A 13415-nucleotide genomic window follows, 5' to 3' on the forward strand; every position below is an offset into this window, starting at 1 on the left:
CACCCTAATACACAAACATTATGTACACCCACCTTACAGGATGAAAACATTTGGGCTGAGGCCAAACGCCATTATCATAACCATTCATGAGAGGGGTTTTGGGCTGATAGGTTTGTGCATGTGTCACTGTGTGTGTGTGTGTGTGTGTGTGTGTGTGTGTGTGTGTGTGATCTGCATGGGTGCAAATCCGATGACAGGAAGTGTTTTGGGGTTGTTTTTTTGGTTGTTTTTTTATGAGCTGGTCCATCTGTTGCTTCCGATGAGGGTTTGTATCACAGCCTGTTCCCTGAGCGGGATTAATAATCTGGTCAGAGTGAAGGCTAGAGAGAGAGAGTGTGTGTGTGTGTGTGTGTGTGTGTGTGTGTGTGTGTGTGTGTGTTTGTGTGTGTGTGTGGGTGTGTGTGCGTGTGTGTGTTGAGTGGGTAGGGAGTTGTGAGACAGAGAGAGACAGACAGACATACAGATAGAGAGAGATACATCAAAGGAGAGAGTTGGAAAGTGTTATAGTGTAAGCGATGAGATTGTAAGGATTGTCAGTGGGAATGATAGCATGGCTGGCATGCAAGAGAGAGTGTCTATTTCTGTGTGTGTGAGTGTTTTCACCCTTTTATGTCTATGTGTTGTGAGAGTGAGCTTGTAGGCAGTGTGTACAGTGTGCGCGAGTGTGTCTGTCTTTGCAATTTTGGAACTTGTAACACGATCTGCGAGGGCAACAGGAAATTGTTGGAGTGGATGAGGGGGAAGCAATGTGACATGAGACAGGTGGGTGGGGGGAGGGGGGGTGGTACTGGGGGAGCTGATGGAGGGATGGATGGAGGAGGGAGAGACGAAGGGGGTGGAGGCTGCTGTCAACACGCTGTCGCTTGAGGGTAAGAGGGACAGGAACCGTTAGCAGAGGATTAGCAGGCGCGCCAAGTTTAGCCCCACAACCTCTTGGCTTTATTTTCAGGGCCAGAACGTCAGTGGGAACTGGGGTAGTCGCCCTCCACAGCGAGCTCACAGCCGGATGTCACGTCCAAATTCGATAATAAAACGGATGTGGCATTTTTAACACTTCAGGGTGTTACTTTGCTACATGTTGCGGGATAAATAAGCATGGGTTTTGAGGCTCTGTAGGACCAAACTAACAGAAGTTGATTGATTGGGCCTTTGACCAGTGCTATCAGCTCAACAATTACTTCTCTAGGTGCTGATTTCAAACTTTCAGAAGTTACTTTTTGTACCATGCAAAGCTCCCCACACTCTAGCAACTTATTTTGCTGCTCCAAGTGGAGGACAGTGTTATTAGCAAGCACCTAGAGTCGTGAGCTATTTCTGCCATAAAAACTGAACAATCTCATTCTCCAGCCAAAAAAAAGCAGTTGGGCTGCCATTATTCCACTATTCACCATGGCAATATCTCGACCTCACTTTTAATTGTCTATTTTATTCTACTCAACTGTGAAAAAAATACGTGTGTGGGAGGAAAAAAAGTTCTATAAATGTTGCTGCAGCTCCTACTGGTGACAGTAAAGGTCAAAGTTTAATTTCTGTTGATGATGCGGCATGGTGTTATCAGTGTAAGCATTGTTAGTCAGAGAAGTAATGGGTCACTTATTAATCATTTCAGATCTATATATTTTACTTATTACTCAACTGGGGCTGTAATTGAGCTTTAAAATTAGCTTTAAAAGTCAGGCTCACTCATGTGAATCATCCCAAGAATCAAACAGCATTGATGTCTAGGTTTCATGTCTTCCTTTACATGCAGCTATCTGACCTCAGCATCTTCTCATACACAAGTCACACAGTTGGATAGCTACATTAAGAAACTTTTGCTAAAAGAGCCCTATCACAAAAAGACATGTTGCTCAGATGAAACGCCATGTAAAAGAAATGACAATGTTTGGTTTTAAAGGGTGTTACGAACTTTAGCAATTTCTTCACGAACAACAGCTTGTCCATCCACTCAGTCACTTTGTGCAACATCTCAGTGAAAACAAGACTCCATATGCTTTGCTAAACTAATTAACACCTGGCTCTGGCTCTTTACTTAATGAACAGACATGAGTGTGGTATTGAATTGATCTTCTCATTTAATTCAACCCAAAAGCGGTTAAAAAATTCTAAATGAATGACTCCAAGGAAAGTATCTGCATTTCTGTCTACTTTTTCAGTCCAAAGGCTGTCTTCCCCCCCCCCCCCCCCCCTTTTGTGATGCTCCTAGCCATTTCAGTGCACCTGGTGTTTCTTTGTTTCAACTGACATTAGCACTATGTCAAAAAATGCAGCCTCTTTGTGCATTTCACTGAGAAATTCACCAAAAAAAAGTCACAATCATCCTGAAAAACTGGCTCAACTTTTGCTGCAACACAATGCATTGGCCAATCAAATATGTGCAAGTGCCCCTTCTCAATAGTTTCCATTGTAATAAGAATGGATTATTGCTACTGTTTACCTTGCAATATTTGAGGGAAGATAAAATGATTGCTACCAATGATAACTTTCCCTCTTGTCTTATAGAAGTATAAACCAAGTTTTGGAGACTGACGAGCCTTAAAACTACATTTCCTTGGTAATATTTCATCTTCTCGCCTGTATCTGTAGCAACACAACCACACCAATGCAGACCCTTTCATTTTTAATGCAGTGCTATTTTTATTTTGTACGCTTGCTTACCATCCTCCCTACTGTACACTTAACTCCAGCCCTATCAGTCATCTGACCACACGTCCGCATGCCGACCCCCCTGACAGCCCTCACCATGACCCAGCCATACGTGTTTCCAGATCCCTGTATGGCCTGCCCTGTCACAGCCGCCGTGCTATGGTGATAAAGGTGCTGATGGGGTCTGCCAAGCCCATCTACATGCCTGTCTAAAATTAGCGCTGGTAGTTTCCTGTGCCCTTTAATCCTGGGCTTTAAAACCACGAAAGGCCAAGCCGCAGACAGGAAGAACGGCCATGAGAGCCCCCGGGGTGCTCAGCATGCCCTGCATTCCCCCAACCTTATCTGTCAATCACACTACTGCCATGACATCACAGTGGCTGTTTCTAAGAATAAGAGCTTCCCAGGCTTGGCTATAGTTGGGTTCAGGTTTGATGGACGATATCTTGGTGGCTGAGGAAGCATGTCCCTTCACCTTCATGTTCACAGATCCGATCCCCTGCAGCAGCCAGTGAGTCTGTCACAGCGTCCTTGAGCGAGACATTGAATTTCATCCTGCTCAGAGGCCACAACTCCTGACTGAACCTTTTTACCACTCAAATATGGAGTGATCACCTTCACACTGAATAATCAATCTTCACCAGATTACAGTAACATTCTGATGATTTGATACCTTTAAAGGTGCAGTGTGTAGGATTTAGTGGCATCTAGTGGTGAGGTTGCAGATTGCAACCAACTGAGTACCCCTGCCACCCCCCACCCCCCCCACTTCCAAGCATGTAGGAGAAACTAGTGGCCGCGAAACTCGTGAAAAACGCAGAAGGCCTTCTCTAGAGCCAATGTTTGGTTTGTCCATTCTGGGCTACTGTAGAAACATGGCAGTGCAACATGGCGGGTTCCATGGAAGGGGACCTGCTCCCTATGCAGATATAAAGGGCTAAGGTAACGAAAACACAATGATTCTTATTTTCAGGTGATTATACACTAATTAAAACATACTTATGAATATTATATTCCATTTCTGCCAATTCCGCTCTGCTAGATGCCACTAAATTCTACACATTGCAATTAATTTGGCAAATCTTTCAAGTTATTAGGACATACTGTATAGAAGACTCAAATTTCACTAATCTCACTAATTTCTGAAAAAATCCTGCACACATTCTCGAACTTTAACCCCACTGAATTACTAAACTCCAACCATCCAACAGCCTGAGTCTTAACCTAAACATAACCATTTTCAAGGGCTAGCTAGCATTTCACAGCAGCATGGCACTAGTGATTGCAATGTGTGACAACTTTGTGATGGGTTTCTATAAATTTGGAACGGATAATCATGGTCCCTTATCCCTGGACTTTGGTAATTGGTACATTTTGCTGGGGATACAGTGACACAGTAGTTAGCGCAATTATAGCAACTATAAAATTCAAATTCAATTCACAGCCAAGGACCTTTTGGTATGGAGTAAGTATATTAATCCAGTGTTCCCCTGTGCTTCCTTCTACAATACAAATGGATTGAATACTGGTTTAATTAGCGATAGGTAGGAAAGTTATTATTCAATGCCTGTATGGTGGGGAATGCCCCCGTAGTACTAGTGAATACAGTATCATGTGTAATGTTAGTGAACACAGCCCCAGGCTTGACTCCTCCTCTAACCAATCCCCTAATCATGGCCAGAATATATAAAACACCTGTTGATTTTGTTCCCCTGCTTGCTCTTGCTATGTGCCCTGGTCAGAGCTTCCTTGCTAGTGCCTCCTGCTCGTAGACCTTTTCATATCATGTTGGTCTCTACCTGCTGCTGTTTTGCCTGGCTTCTAGTGTTGTGATAATTGTGTGCCATATTCCAAACATTGTATTGTTGTGGAACCAACTGGTATCCTTATTTTGTTTAACCTTGTTTGTAGCTCTTCTTATTTCTTTGATTTAGTGAAGCTGAGTGCCAGTCTGCTGGGAGAAGCTAGTCACCCCGGATGAGGTTCCTTCACTGTTTGCTGTGGTTAAAGGACACCAGAATGGTTCACTCGTTTGATGTGTGAGTGTGTTAAAGTTGCTGTGACTGCACATGTGGTGAGTATATGGTAGCACCTCTAGACACACCTCAGCGTAGCCTGCCTCCCCATTTACCAGTCTTTGATCTCATTCATCGATCTCATATAGTCCTCTCAACCCTCACACCGCCACACCTGTACAGTATAATTACAATAATCCTGTGATAAACCGGTGACTCTTCCTTCCATTTAGTGCATCTAAAAGACTCAATGAACACATAGTACATTATTGTCATTGTGAAAGTACAATGAATAATTAGGCTGGTTCCATATCAGCTCCATACCATCTCAGTTTTATGACAAAATCTGAAACTATGGCATGTCAAATATGCATTTAGGGCTTTTTAGAGTTATTGATCGTTAAATTATTACACAAATACAATAATTATTGTATACCTGAAAACACTGGCTTTTGTAAAACTGAAGCGACCTGCACAGAGCTCAGACCTCAACCCCATTCAGCACTTTTGGGATGAACTGAAAAGCTGACTGCGAGCCAGACCTTATTGCCCAAAATCAGTGGCAGACCTCACTAATGCTCTTGCGGCTGAATAGAAATCCCGGCAGCCAGTTTCCAAAATCTTGGAAAGCTTTCCCAAAGTGTAGGCTGTTATAGCAGCATATTGATGCCTACAGTTTTGGAATATATAGTTAGTGTTCCACATATTTTTGTCCATGTAGTAAACATAGAATTTAGATTTTAGTTGCAACTGTGTGTTATTGATGTCATATTTGACTCCTAAAAAAAGAAAAATGTGAATATTCTCACATGAGCAAAGTTGTTGATTTTTTTAACAAAATTCTCTGACCCTTTGACACACATCACATTTTGTGCCTGCCAGCTACAGGTCTGTGACGTCAAATCAACACACAGAGCAGCTGTGTTTGTTACAGCATGGCTTGCACTGAATCAATACCATAAGTTGTAGTCTTTGGATTCAGTGCCTTGAGGCTAATAGGAGAATTGTCTTGTGTACAGATTTACTACCTCTAACGTATATATTATTTCCTCCAAACAAAAGTCAGTGTTATCTATAGCACTAGCCTTGGGCTAGACTGCTGTATTGTCAAATGTATTCAAACAGTATTTGCCTCTCCATAAAGACATTTATTATATAGTGAAACCAAAGTTCTTCCTCCGACAGATTCATTGTTCAGATTATATCCATTTTCTGTGAATAGTAGCCTGGTTACAGCCTACAGACCTCTGAATTGATGTGTGATAAACTGATGACTCTTCTTTCCATTCAGTGTATCCAGAAGATGCCATGAAAAGCTATTAAGCAATAAAAACAATAAATGAATGAATGATGACATTACTGATTATCAGTTAAAATCCCAGAGATATTTGCCTGCAATTCTACTTGGCATGAATGGGTAGCTACAATGAATAACACTGTATACAGCACAAATTACAAATACTGTATACATAAATGGGAATTTCCCTCAAGGTAAACGCTGTCTTTTTCCTGGTTCTTGGTTCCTTAAACACACATGAATTCTTGTGGGCAAATTAAGAACTCTAAGATGTCTAAAAAATCTTTACAGAATGAGTTAAAACAAATATTGCTCATGTATGTACTTTGCTGTCACAGTTAGGGTGTAGGAGGTGTATCATTATTAAATGATTACCCAGGAAGTGGAAAATATCACCTAAACTGGAAAGTGGGTAAAGGGGAGCACCAACTGTGTATGTAGGACTCTTTTTATAAATCATTTACGTCAGGACATGAGTGTGCAGATTTAGCCCTTTGTTACATAGCCAATGATTCACTCACTTTGTTCAACTGAATGCCAGGTTGTATTTCCAGTCTAAACCTAAGACGTCAGTAGGTAGTTGGTTTTTTTTTTACTTTTATTTTAACCAGTAATCACTTATTATTCTAACTTAATGTAATTTATGTATTACGTTTTAGGTTTTAGGAGACGTTTTTATGCAAGGGATTTTGTACAGCTTCCCACTTCTCCTGCATGTTATTTTCTCTCCATATATATATATATATATATATATATATATATATAAACTTTTTTATATTTTCTGTATTCTTGTGTACAAATTAGGAATATGTAGTGTTAATATTTTATGTTGTCTACTTTTGATAGGCAGCCAGTATGTTTCTTGAAACTCTAGACTTCAAACTCTGAGTTGTTTTGTCCATGCTGCCAACATATTCACTGTGCTTGACAATCATAGCGACTCTTAGCAGCTAATCACGGTAAGGCTGATGTTTGCATTGACTCACACACACTCTAAATTTAAGTTTTAGGACTTAACTCCATGACAAGCACATACATGCTGCACACATCAAGGGCTTAGCGGACAAAAAGAAGAAAATCCCTTATTATGGCTAATTGACACCCTTCGTCTATTAACTTTCATCTCTGGAGGTTGATGCATTGCTTGTACCTTTTTACTCACTCCAAAAAATTAACACACTGAAGTCGCACACACACACTAAGCTGTTTGGTGTTAATCAGCATGTGTGGGAATGTTGGTGCAAAGCAAAAACTTCTCTGCTGAGCTGTGAAGCGAGTTGCTGCTTGCGTGAGAACACAACGCTCCTCCTCCCTCCTCCTTCGCTGTGAGGATCATCTTCTCCCAGGCCTCCAGGTCTTAACAGGTACATGCAGCCACGCTCGCTATCAAATAACACCATATCTAGGTACTTCCAGTTCCCTTTGATGGCTGACTGCCGAGACCCCGCCTTATGGAAGTGCCAGAGGGAGTGTTTGTGTGAACCCAAAGCCCTCGCCACAGAGCAGCACCTGGAAAAACCAGTTAGACTGATTGCAGCGTGACTGGAATCACTTTGTACCTGTTCAGTCGCATTTTGCAGTTTGTGAATGATTGTCACAAAGAACAGAGTGTACACAACACTTGTTGTTACACAAGCATCATGTGACAGGACAGGCTAATTCTGAACTGGTAAGTAAGGTGGAACGAGTTTTTTGTGAACTGCCTCATGATTCATGGCGGCCGCTGACTGTTTTTGTTGTCGTGACTCGGCCTGCTGGTTAACACTCAACTGTACTGCGGGTGAAGAGACACTTACATAAATGTGTTACCATGGACACAGACAAAACACCAATAAGCGTGTCGATAGAAAAACAGGCACGAAAAGCATAAAGTGTAGACAAAATAGCAATTTATTAATAACTTATCTTTTCTTTACATTCGTAAGAGAGGAGTGTGGAGGGGGGTGGCAGAGGTCGCCAAGATGGCTTCCTCTGGAAAGAGGCCTTCTCTCTGGAGGGGGCAACACAGCCCTCCGAATCTCCGGATTCTTCTTCTCTCATCTTGACAAATAAAAACTGCATTTCATAGAGTTTTCCCTGAAGAGGTGAGGCAAGCAAAGCCTCCTGCTTTATCCACATGTCAGAGACTTTTAACCCTTGTGCACAGATTAGGATTACTCACATTAACCTTCAGAGATCCAGACTACAAACAGTTGGCCATTCAGACTGCTTAAATTATCGTTTACGTGGTGCTATGAAAATTGCTCATGGTTTGGTTGACTTTTTGTGTGATATAAAAAAAAATCTCTAGCATTCTTTAGAGTTGTGAAAATTGGTGAATTTCTCTGAAGGCTAATGCGCAATAAACACCTTCTGAGCGCAAAAGTAAGGCAAACAACCAAGGTGACTTTGATTTGTGAGAGGGTTGGTGCAAAAACAAGGCCCATCGGCTGAATTTACACATAAAGCGATTATCAAATATATTATACATGTATACATTTTTGCACAATTCTTGGAAAGCCTACTTGATTTTTGGCATAATCAACTTAAACATACTGATCAATATGCAGTTGTTTGCTTACATAAAAGTAGAATATGAAACAAGAGAATCTTCAGTACCCACTTGTTGCAAAGGGTATATACTAGAGCAAGGCTTTTACTGTATTGTCTTTTATATTAAGATACGTATATACACAATGTATAAATGTTTGAAAAGACTCCACAAATGTAAAATCGAGTCCAGTATATAGTGTGCCATCTAAAGCTGGGGTGCTTCAACCCCACACAGGCAAGTCTTCACAGAAGACAAAGGAGACAACGCACCCTAAAGTCTTGGCAGAACCAGTGCTAGACCCCAAAACAAAGATAAAAAAGGGTTTCATTTCATATCTGTCCAGTTTGAACAATCATGTCTCTTTGGCACACCAGCCTAGGAACTTTGAAGCATAACATACAGCTGTCTGACAAAATCACTTTCCTCAGACACAATGACAAAAAGAGATAAAAGACCTCAGGAGTCCAACAACGATACAGGATTGTAGAAAGTATCTGCACTTTTTTAAATGACTCTTTCCTCTTTTCTGTCTCTGTCTCTTTTACTGTCTCTCCTCATTTAGTCTGCAGCAGCTGCATCTCGGCCAGACAGCATTGGCCCTCCAGTAACCACGCTCGGCAGCTGTCGCCTCAAACCAGCTGTATCAATAACGTCAAGAGCCCGGTCGTACAGCAGACGACGGAAAAAAGAGAAACTTTTTGCAGCTTTTCCAATAGGAGGCCCACAAAACCTACAGCAAGGAGAGGGTGGTGACAGCCGACCTCACGTGGACTCCAGGGGGTCCAGCTGGAAGACATTGTGGTTGGTTGGGGTAGTGAAGTAGAGCTGCTGGCTCGGTGCTGCCATGCGGTTGTCGCATGGGCTCTTCAGGCCCAGCGTGCGCTCAAAGTCCAGGAGCTGGCCCATGAAGTTGAAGTTGGGTGAGATGTTGGACTTTTTCATCTTGACGATGTCGTAGGCGTCGTTCATGGACAGGTTGAGCTTCTGCATCAGGTAGGCCACTGTCACAGTCACTGAGCGGCTGATGCCAGCCAGGCAGTGGACCAGGACGCCACACTTCTGGCCTCGAGCTTCATCTAATAGAAGGAGAAAGGGGTAGAAATGTTTGAGATCACTTCCAGAAATATGCAACAGATTTAAAGCAACTATGGCTGTGTTTTATGGCTGTGCTTTTTTCATTCAAGATTAAAAGTAGATTATTTTACAACTAAATTATTAATTGTTTAGCCCATGAAATGTCATAAAAGTCCAAAGTGATATTGTTTTTTGTCTGACCAACAGTCCACAACCCTCAAAAATTCAATATACAATAATATAAATCAGAGAAAAACAGCAAATCCTCACATCTGAGAAGCTCAACGGAGTAAGTTTCTGGCATTTTGGTCTCTGTTAATCAACTAATCCCTTTTTTCAAAGGCATTTACACATTTGGACACACTAGTGCTTCTACAAATGAGGAAAAGTGCATCCCCTTGCTACACAGACAGTACAAAACTTGTGATAAACATCTGTGACATTTAAGTCAAGCTGTGTTGGAAGTTGGAGCAGGTCCAGCGAGGGAGAGCAGCGGAAGTTATTATCCTGACTATCTCCCAGGCGTGTCAGTCAACAAACAGGGGCTGCGGTGGTAGCGCACATAAACAGAGCCGACATTCTTTAGTTTTTGGCCTAGAGTAGCCGGCTGGGAAATTGACTATTACGGTCTATTAAACCATTCTTCCGCTCGCCAGGGTTACTCCGACAATGGTGCCATTTGGGCGTGTAAACGTAGGAGTCATGAGGGCACCCTGTCAAGGCGAACAGGATGTCAACAGGGCCTGTAAATGGCTCCTTTTGTAATGTGGAGGGAGGAAAGAAGGGGAGGGGGGGCAATGCCATGTCCTAGATTACTTTCAATGCCACTTCCTTCCTGCGCTCAAATTACCGCCCTCCCTTCGTTCACTCTCCCCATTCTCCTGTTTCAACGTCGCCCTTTGTGCTGCAATTACACAAGCCCCGGGACAAGAGATAGGCCAGGATGTCTTCCATTGAAGTCAAATCATTTGTACACAGTGCATTTCAGCCTGTGCGCCATTAGAGGCAGACTTGTATTCCTGTGCCTCAACACAATGGCCTTAATCTGCCCACTCTATGTGTCCCTGCCTGATTGACTGATAAGACCACAGCCAGGGACACCTCATCTAATCTCAATTGCACAATAAGAACTTAAGAACTTCCTGTCAGTGATAAGACATATCACATTAATAAGATTATGTCCCCAACTCTCTGGTTGTGCCCCTTCTCTTTGTCTATATATTCAAAACAATACCATATGGTCATCAAGTGAGGAATAGTGATTGGTGCTGATGTGATTAGTCAAATAATAGATTGACAAGCTGGTTCCTGCTGCAAAATGATATCTGAGGGTTTGGAACTGTTGGTCAGTCAAAAAAAGTAATCTGAAAACGTCACCTTGTGAATTTTCACAATTTTATAATATTTCATAAACAAAAAATGAACCATTTATTCAAGAAAATAATGATTAGTTGCTGTTCTAAGTGAATAAGCATTTAAATAACCCAACAAGCCAGGGGCCTGCGGTAACAGTTTGCAGCAAGAGCTGCAGTGTGTTTGCAGCTCTGCAGGATTACTTACCGATGAAGCTGATGGCCTCGGGGAAGAACTGAGACAGATTCTGGCTCCAGTGATCCGAGATGGGGATCTGCTTGTATTTAAACTCCCCTGCGTTCTCAAAGAGGTTGGGCAGGTTAGGAGTCACGTTGAGGATGTACTTGATGCCGTACTCCTCCAGCACGTCCAGGTTGGTGGAGTCCTTGGCGCAGCCCAGGTAGAGGTGCGGCAGGATCTCCACCGGGAAGGAGGGCTGCGGGTTGGACAGCGGGCTCCCGTCTGAGTCCGTGGCGCTGCTCGGGTCCCGGTCTATGTCTGACTCGATATCCGATGAGTCGGAGCTGATCCGGAGCCCGCCGAGGCCCAACACCTGGGCGGTGGGGGAACTGCTGTTGGAGGAGCCGTCCAGGTTGGTGTCGCACAGAGCCGGGTGCTCGGCCTGGAATTTACTGAAGCCACCTGGAAAATAGAACATAAATCCAAATAAATACACATGCCACTATATGATGCATTTGTGCTACATCACAGAAATATTCATCTTAACTTGTGATTCGGGTTCATTTCACAGCGAAATTATATTTTTCTTTCCTGAAAATTCCTGCAAATAGATTCAGTTCAGGCTACTTTGATTTCAGTTTAACATCCTTATGTTTATCAGTGCAATAAAGTAGCTAAATAGACCCATTCAGGAAAAAATAATCACATTTTTTAAAGCTGTAAACATGTGAAGATAGGCTACACTTCAACTGATCACAACTTAAGATTTCACATTAAGTATGCCTACCAGCAAAAGCGCCCCCTCCTCTGCGCAAAAATCTGCGGGCATGAATGAACAGCAGCGGCCGCGGGGCCCAACAATGCGAATGAACCGTACTCACCCTCCAGATAATAGGCCCTGTAGCCTTCGTCCTTCATCCTCCTCAGCAGTAAACCCAACACAGAGCCACCGTCCACGTTCTCGTTCCACTCCCGGCTGTACTCGTCGTACAGCACGATGGTGTCCGTCTTGCAACGCCGCACGAATCTCTCCCGGTCCTCGCCGTCGGAGAGCAGCGACCGCACGGGCAGGTTGCCCTTCTTGAGTCGGCGGAGCATGAGGCTCGGTATGGCCACGTTGATGGCCGTCTCGACATGCGACGACTCGTAGAGCTCCTGGGCCCGGCAGTCCATCACCAGCAGGCCGTCCCTGCGCGTCTCCAGCTGTTCCCGGAGCCAGCCCACCGTCTTGCTGATCGCCATGACCGAGTCGAGCTGGACGACGGGCTTGAGCTTGTCAAGCATTTATAAGCAGGAGTTAAAAATGATTTGAAAAAGCGAGGTTTGCTGTGCTAGAGACTTTCTGGCTGCAGCAACCAAAAAATCTGTCTGGGATTTCTTTTTTTTCTCGGTCCGTTCAGCTGCTTGGAGGGCCCTCAGCAACACGAGCGACTGGAGGCGATTTTGGTGCAAAAAATTAAAAAAAATTTAAAAAAGTGAAAATGCAAAATCAGACAAATAAATTCTCGTTCCAAGTGTTCTTTAATGTCCCATAATCTTTGGGACGAGACGGATCAATCAAAACGCGGGTCTCCTTCACAAATTTCCCGACTGCAGGTTGCCTACACTGGCGCTCATTCATGCATCTGGCCGGAGAGAGCCCGTGTTATTTATCAATGAGTCACACCGGCCCTGACGCTTCCTCTGCTCTTATATAACTCCACGGCTCCAAGCGCAAAAAGCTTTTCCACCTCACCTAGTTTCCCTTTGGAGATCCAGAGTAAAAAATAAAGGCAGGGTGGTGGTGCAAGGATCTGTGGATGTGAACCATGCGGGTTATGTCCGTCTGTTACTGCTTGCGGATGCCGCCTGCTCCCCTTCTGTCTGCGGTATGAATCGACGCTCTGCAGGCTCTCTGGCTTGATGCGCTCTCTGCGGCGCCAGGCTGCTGAATGGCTACAAACAGGAGGCGTTTCATTGGATACATTATGTCGGCCGGCCAATCGGAGGAGCCCCAGCGGCGGTCGCCTTGGAAACGGGGGCCGGATGGAGCGGCCTGTGTTGATGAATTGTTAATGAGTTTGTCATTCACAAAAACGGAGAGGAATTTCCGCTCCGGATCAAGTGAGTGCAAACAAACAGAAGAACTGCAGGGAGAAGGAAGGGAGGGAGGGAGGGAGGGAGAGTGGAAGACCGAGAAAAAGAGAAAAGAGTATCAAATAAGTGTGCGAGGTATTGTAATAATAGGGGCCTATAACAATGTGTTTTACATTATTCAGTTTGTTTGAAGTTTCAGAAAGTTGAAGATCTTTTGGTGACACTGTGACGCGTTAAAGCG

General features: G+C 43.6%; 1 protein-coding gene across 1 annotated transcript; it reads right to left on the bottom strand.

Moving 5' to 3' along the window:
• Positions 1–7830: 7830 nt before the first annotated feature.
• Positions 7831–13014, bottom strand: dusp6 (dual specificity phosphatase 6). Its single transcript, XM_044356854.1, has 3 exons — positions 11980–13014; positions 11126–11560; positions 7831–9567 (listed from the first exon to the last, which is right to left on the bottom strand). Exons 1-3 carry the CDS (start codon positions 12380–12382, stop codon positions 9254–9256), a joined length of 1152 nt encoding a protein of 383 aa, XP_044212789.1. The 5' UTR covers positions 12383–13014; the 3' UTR covers positions 7831–9253.
• Positions 13015–13415: the final 401 nt, after the last annotated feature.

This window comes from Thunnus albacares, chromosome 7 (assembly GCF_914725855.1).
Source record: "Thunnus albacares chromosome 7, fThuAlb1.1, whole genome shotgun sequence".
Classification (NCBI taxonomy): domain Eukaryota; kingdom Metazoa; phylum Chordata; class Actinopteri; order Scombriformes; family Scombridae; genus Thunnus; species Thunnus albacares.